The 7,496-nt window shown below is 35.8% G+C and overlaps 2 protein-coding genes across 5 annotated transcripts in view; one reads left to right on the top strand and one right to left on the bottom strand.

Moving 5' to 3' along the window:
• LOC117113284 (acyl-coenzyme A synthetase ACSM3, mitochondrial-like) overlaps positions 1–5,742 on the top strand; it is a 41,063-nt gene extending 35,321 nt beyond the window's left edge. For 3 of the 4 annotated variants that reach the window (XM_033256583.1, XM_033256582.1, XM_033256585.1), the window contains 3 exons: positions 1,904–2,068; positions 2,696–3,058; positions 4,059–5,742. In XM_033256583.1, coding sequence (XP_033112474.1) covers positions 1,904–2,068; positions 2,696–3,058; positions 4,059–4,160 — 630 coding nt within the window. In that variant the 3' untranslated portion in view covers positions 4,161–5,742. The remainder of the gene's footprint in view (positions 1–1,903; positions 2,069–2,695; positions 3,059–4,058) is intronic. The other variant, XM_033256584.1, reaches the window with a different exon arrangement.
• Positions 3,089–7,496, bottom strand: part of LOC117113287 — a 19,899-nt gene continuing 15,491 nt past the window's right edge. Inside the window, exon 15 of the mRNA XM_033256588.1 lies at positions 3,089–5,910. Coding sequence (XP_033112479.1) covers positions 5,759–5,910 — 152 coding nt within the window. The 3' untranslated portion in view covers positions 3,089–5,758. The remainder of the gene's footprint in view (positions 5,911–7,496) is intronic.

Here is a 7,496-nt window from a genome sequence, read left to right as displayed (position 1 = left end):
TTGTCCGACAGGGGGGACTTGAGCTCGTAGGCTCGAGCTGGGAGAAGGGGTTGTGAGGGGGTTCCCCCTCCCAAATGAGATTTTTTTAAAGAATATCAACCTCTAGATGGCCGAAAATGGCACTCTCAGACTGTGACAGACATGTGTTGGCTTGGTGTGCGCCTATTTTTATATGTTTTATGGTCTGACTGCCTGACGAGCTCTGTCCGGCGGGGGGGGCCTTGACCTGTCCAGTGGGGGGCTTAAGCCCCCCCTGCCACCCCGCTGGCGCCGCCACTGTATGTACTACAATAGTAATACCATACGCAGCAAAAGTCCATGTTAAAATCAAAATGTAATTGCAAACTTCAATGTCTAATTTATCAAAACGTAGGCGTAAATTTCTCAAAATGAAGTTCTCATTTTTTCAAAACGTAGTTCAAACTTTCCAAAATGTAGTTCTAATTACTTTAAATTGTATTTCAAATTCAAAACGTAGGTCTGACTTGATGAAACGCCCTCTCCAAATTCTGTTCCAAAACGTAAATCAAAACCAGCCGAACAACACAAGACATGTGAAATGTAAATCAAAACTAGTCAGCCAAGTGTGACATGGGCCTGTTCCATTAATGATGGGGGAATCATTTGCATCCAATGCCACTGAACAACGCTTCCCAGTGCGTCTGCTAATTTTTAATGGTCAGGGTACCGCGATCACGAGCCCTATGCTAGGCATTATAGGCTAGGCTTATGTGGGCTGGGATTCGCAACAAGGTCTTGGACTAGGCCTCTATACTATAGTAGGAGGCCTGGTCCTAGTCTAGGCCTATAATATAGTAAAATTCTGTATAAGTAGTCATATGATTACAAGCTTACATTGTACCAAGGTTAATATTAACGATCGCATTTATTTTTCATTGAAAATTTAAAAAAATCTTTTAAAAAAAATAAATTTAACTTAAGGATTTTAAAATATTCAAAAAAAACTGTACACTTAAAAAAAAAATTAAGTTAATTTTACACAAACAACGCGATAGGATATGAAGTTTGCGAGAATAATTGGTATAGGCCTACTTGTACTGTATTTTCTGAAGTGCCATTCGTTTTGGGGTTGCTACAATCAGCAGTTGTTACAATCAGTGGTGTCATGCTCGGGCGCTGATGGAGGGGGTGGGGGATTGCCAGGGCCCCATGCGCGAGGGGCCCCGACATTGTAGTTTTAAAAAAATATAATATAAACTATAATACCGTAGTTTCATTCAATGGGGCCCCCGAAAGTTTTAAACAATAAATGCTGGGTTCTGATGTTTGAGATCATGCTTCTGATTTTGTGATCAATCTGCTTTGCATTGTATATAGGCCCTACGTTATTAAAACATGTTTAGTTCTCACTAAAATTGGCCTATTCTCTGTATTTATTTACACCTAGAGTACATTGGCCTACTGTAGGCCTATACCAGTCCGATAGTCATGTACCATTCTATGTTCTCTAACAACGCAGTTAACAGTTAATCTCCAGCAAATTTTAAATAGCATCCAAAATCCTCCTTTTTGGAATGTAAGGAAATAGATAGTGCTTTTCCTTTGTTGGATCGATTGTAACGCCTGATTGTAGCATTGTGGCGGTGATGGTGTAACCCCATACTTCGGTTTGGGTGCTAGGTTGGTGTTTATTGGTTTTTTTTGTTTTTTTCCGGCTTTTTTTTTTTTCTTGACTTCAATATTGTCAAGCGCATAGAGACCTTGTTTATTTGCACTATATAAATCCATCTATTATCATTATTATGTACAATTGGAATTAATGCAATTATGGTACTAATTGTAATAAACAAAATAGTATTAAAAATAAAATAATATAAAATTAAGATAAATAAACAAAAAAGTAAAACAAAATACTGATTATTTATATTCAATGCTTACCAAGGCTGCTGGACTAGGTGCACAAGGCATAGCTCTTTCTGCTGCTGGAGGTGCTGTCCAAAGAGGACAAGAAAATCAAGAGAAGAAGAAAGAGAAGTACAAAGAGGAACAAGAACAAAAACCAAAACAAGAAGAAAAGAAAGAAGACAAGAAGAAGAAAAAAAAATCGGTGTGTTATTGTTGCATTATTACGTGCCAAAACCGCCAATGATTTCACATTTTGGTTAGTGTCCCCTTAATATGGGTATCCATATTCGGGGGACACCCTATCATTAAGACTCTTTTTTGGTCCCCCAAAGGCTTCTTCTAGGGCTTCTGCTGTATCTTCATGATGTATTTATAGACCTATTAAAGACTCATTTGAGCAGGTTAAATATGTACTGTACTTAGCCAGCATCAAAGTATTGAAACATCATCTGGGCCTACATCACAATAGCATTAAATTTGAAAATATTAATTTCAAAATTAAGGCCTCTACTGCTGTGTCTGTATGAATGCGCAGTTTTGAAAACTCTGAAGTTACGACTGAGACTGGAATAATGCGCACAAACTGGAGAACTATTTACTCATCCAAATAATGACTACAAGAAGTTGCTTGAGAAGTCTGAGATCCATTACGGTACTTCAAGATGCCTACATGTTACACAGTTTTTTGTCTAAGTTGCTTATGGCCCTTAGCGGGATTTAATGGAAGCTTTCTAGCGGCCCGAAATTCCTAGCAGTGTTGGGGTTCACAGGTGTACTGTAAAATCAATTGCAGAATGTCAGTTGTTTATTTTTGCCTTAATTATTGTAGATGGATTTACTAGGAGGAGCATTGGTTGCCGTTACAGCTGTTACAGTTGGTCCGTATCTATTGGGTTTTACTGGAGCTGGCATTGCAGCTGGATCCATTGCAGCAAAACTCATGTCGGCTGTAGCCGTATATAACGGAGGAGGAGTTGCTGCTGGAAGTACTGTTGCCGTACTGCAATCGGTAGGGGCTGCTGGACTAAGTGCGCAAGGCATAGGTCTTTCTACCACGGGAGGTGCTGCAGTTGCACGTGGAGCAAATATTCTCTTGCAAAAATTCAGAGGAGGAGGCAAAGAAGAAAAGAAAGGAGTGAAAGTAGGTGATGTGGAAAAAGAAGAAATAAAAGTGGAAATAGATGAAGTAGAAGTAAGAAGCACAAAAATATACAAAAGACTACCTTATAATAGAATTCATTTATTTATTTAACACAAAGGTCCTGGGACTTCTAAAGAAGCAATTGCCTCTGTGACTCAGTGAGTCAGAAGTCTCTACACAACACCAAAAAACATTTACAATAAAATAAAATTTATGAAATAACATATTAAAAAGTCGAAAATATATCTACATCTGATGAGTAAAATGATATGCTTTAAACCTACTTAAAAATACCTTAACGGTGCAAGCGACAGCATCATCTTTAATTATACTTAGAACAGATGACTAATACGCATTATGTGAATAATAAAACTTATATGATTCCATTATCAATAAAAAAAAAACCCCAAAAACGTGTTTGAAGAATTTGGTAGCCAGATCATCACAATGGGCTTTGAAGGTGCTGCAGTGTATGTTTAGAGCAACATATCCTTAGCCCCTGACCAAACAGGGTTAGCCAAAACATTATACAAATCAAGGGGACCGGGATCGCGTCGAGGTGAGCTGCCCCCCCCTGTTCAGGAGTAAAACCACAATTCATTGGGAAGAAAAAGATTATACCATATGTATTTTCTACATTTTAGTAGACTCCAAATTTGATTAAATAATCCTTTGAAACCCCTAAATTATATTTTTCGACCCCTAAACCACTTTCAAACTATTTTGAGTGATGTCTCACCACGTGCACATCAGCCCCTCCCCCTCCCCTTCCTGTGTTTTGGACATCTCCTGGGTGTTGCGTATTCTTGAAAACCGTGTACTATTATCTATTTAAACCTTTGTGTTATTTATGGGCTGTGATTCATATATTATTTAAATGTAGACCCCTAATCTGCATTAGTCCTTACATAATGCATCCCTAGAAAAGAATGTGTGGTGGGGTAGAAGCCCCAAAACTCTGTTATACGATTTAACATTCAGTATTATTTAAAATTTTAATTGGTGGTTTGTGTTTCAGTGTGTTTACTTTATTTACTTTATTGCTTTTTAGATTGAATTTGTTGAGAGCCTTCCAAAAACTGTAAGTGCCAAGATTCGGCGAGTGGAATTGCGGAACAAGGAATGGGCCAAATACTCGCAGAACAATGATTGAGCCAAAAGTTTGCCAGTAATGGAACAAAGATTAGACCAAAAAATTGATGAACCTTAAGTAATCATGAAACAATGAGTGGGTCAAATTATTACAAAAACTACACGATGCAAAAATGAGGAGTGGGTCAAATAATCATGGAACAAGGACTTAGATAATACAGTATGCACATTAAGCATGGTTTCCATAAAAATCACTACAAGCTGTCACCGCCTAATTTTGTGACGCTGATTGGTCAGTTGAATTGGGGAGAGTTTCTGATTGCGTCAGGGACAGCTACAGTGCAAGGATTGCAGTGAAAACGCTGTAGCGACTATGTAGCAATTCTATGGAAACCTGTCTTTACTGTCTTAGTTCATTATTGTTGGTGCTATGACCATAGCATAATCAACATAAAGTTCCATATGAAAATAACCTAATATACAGTATTTTCACTATCAAAGAGGCTTTACTGTCTTAGTTCAATATTGTTGGTGCTATGATCATGGCATAATCAGTATAAACTTCCATATGAAAATAACCTAATATATTTTCACTATCAAAGAGGCTTTACTGTCTAAGTTCATTATTGTAGGTGCTATGACCATAGCATAGTCAATATAAAGTTCCATATGAAAATAACCCAATATACAGTATTTTAACTATCAAAGAGGCTTTACTGTCTTAGTTCATTATTGTTGGTGCTATGACCATGGCATAATCAGTATAAACTTCCATATGAAAATAACCAAATATATTTTCACTATCAAAGAGGCTTACTGTCTTAAGTTCATTATTGTTGGTGCTATGACCATAGCATAGTCAATATAAAGTTCCATATGAAAATAACCCAATATATATCAAAGAAGCTTATACTTAGGTACCTTTAACAGTATAGATGTAAAGAAATAGTTGGATGTCCAGTTACTTTGCATATTCAAGGCTATTATATAGCTATGCTATTTTGTAGGACAAAATATAATTTATATTTTTGTTAACCCAATAGAGTTTAATATAGCATAATTTTCTGCTCTCTTTCATAGTACAGAATGGGTGTATTACTCTATGTACTGAAGTGACTATGATTTTTGCCCACCCTAGATATTTGATAGTATTTTTTATTTGAGAGCACTTGAAAATAAATATAAATAATAAATCATTTGAACATGTCCGACAGTAGGGTTGGAACCAAGGGGCTGACTAGAGCCTCGATCAGGGTCCCGGAATAAAAATTCCTGGTAGGATTCTTGGGGAGAGTTTTCATGGCTTAGTATGGCCCAAAATTGTGCTTTTAGACCACAACATTAGCGAATGGCAATCAAAATAGCGTTTCTGATAGGCAAATTAATATTTTAATATCGGTGTGGCATGGGGCGCCACTACTGTGTACGATGTGTGCTATATCAGTTATTACGCCTTCAATTTTTTGGTAAACGGTGCAGTGATGCTCTTTGTGTTAATGAAGATTGGATAATTCTAGGTTCACAGTTATTATTTTGGCATTCTGTTGTGAGTGCCTTGAGCACTGTATCCAGTTGGTACAGAATATGGTCATCTTATTACTGGGTAATAAATGGAAGGTTATATAATATACAAGATATAATATGATCACAAATCCAAGATCATTTCTTCTTCCATATATCAAGCCTGAGTGACACATTCCTAATGAGGAAGTTTGCATCAGCAGTGAAGTAAATATCGGATGAATATTTAGCACTGTGGTCCCATGATTGGTTCTGCTTGTAGAGAGTTACATTGGCTGTCTGCCAAATTTCTGCAAAACAAATGGAAAGAGAAAGTGAAACTAACATGATAAACCTACTCCAATACCTGCTTTCAGAATTAGTTAGTTGTACTTGAGTTTTTACTGGGCTACACAAGTCAGCCTTTGCAGAGCTGGTGGTAGCATTTTTTTTTTTTTAATTTTTTTTTTATTTGTAGTTAAGTTTTTGCTCTCTTTGTTATTTTCTGCTTTTAAAATGTTTTTGTAGATAAGAACTGAACCAGTTTTGGAAATCAGTACTATGTATTGAAAGTGTATATTCAGTATAAAGAAAGAATAAATAAAATAAATAAAATATCTATTATGATAAGAGTACAGAGTATCAGCTATACCATTTGTTATAAAATATGGACAACCCTAAAAAATCAAATTAAGCATTGAATATCTGATTTTAAAATGATCAAGTATTAACTTTCACAGACCTGCTGAGACTCGCACGTTCAGGGTCTGTCTCAGTCTCACACATAAGGACCAAAATCTCGCGCATAAATGTATTGCGAATATCAGTCTAGTTTTACTGATTGATTTCACTTGCATTTCTTTTTCATAACCATATTAGGCCATGGGCTGGAGGGGGGTGTCACTGTGCATCCCCTTTCCACAGTTAAACTTCCTTGGTATCATTTTGTTCCTTCAGGCATATAGAACAAAAAAATTGATGTTAACAAGAAAAATATAGGGATGCATTGTATGTACTTGCGTCATTTGTAATGGTCGTTAGTGTTTTATGGTCAATTCTTTTTTCGGGGGGAGGGGTAACATTTATGCCCATCAATGTTATTTTGGTAGCAATGTGTAGCATATGTTTCTAAATCATATGCAGTTTAAATAAAATTAATATGACAATTATTAAGGTCACTAGAGGTCAAAAGGTCATCAACCTTTTTCTAAAATGCAAATTTTTTCATAAAATATCAATAAACTTCAATGTCATATGTCTAATTTTGGATGTATTTGATACAAATTGTGTTTTTCTTGTAGTTATTAACATATGGAATACAAAAATTGAGGTTAAAAAGAAAAAAATTAAAATGCATTATGTACTATTGTCAATGTTTATGATCCGAGAAATTTGTAATCAACAACAGTTTTTGGGGTAGGGGGTAACATTTATGTTCATAACTTTTAGTCAATGGATTTGTATGATGTTGGTATCAACATTTAGCCTATAGGTTGGTCAGTCATTCAAATTGAAAAAATTTTGAAACAGGCAGAAATTGACGTAGCTAGAGGTCAAAAGGTCATTGACCTCCACAGAAAAGTTGTAAATTTATTCCCAATTCACTCACAAGCGTTTACAAATCTACAGTTGTCAGTAGATTTGATTCCAATTAGTATTTTCTATTATAAATAAGCATATGGAATATAAAACAATGATATTATCAGGAAAAATGTATAGATTAAAAGTACCACTGTCATTGTGTTATTAATCTTAGAATTTGTAATCAACAACAGTTTTTGGGGTAGGGGATAACAATAAATGCTCATAACTCTTGATTTACTCAATGGATTTGTATGATATACGAATAAATGAATGAAGTCCTATAAAAGTCATTGTGTAATAAAATGCCTCCGAC

The sequence above is a fragment of the Anneissia japonica genome, unplaced genomic scaffold, assembly GCF_011630105.1.
Source record: "Anneissia japonica isolate Jap-2015-1 unplaced genomic scaffold, ASM1163010v1 scaffold4024_len430915_cov183, whole genome shotgun sequence".
Lineage (NCBI taxonomy): Eukaryota > Metazoa > Echinodermata > Crinoidea > Comatulida > Comatulidae > Anneissia > Anneissia japonica.
This window is presented reverse-complemented; position numbering and strand designations above follow the sequence as displayed.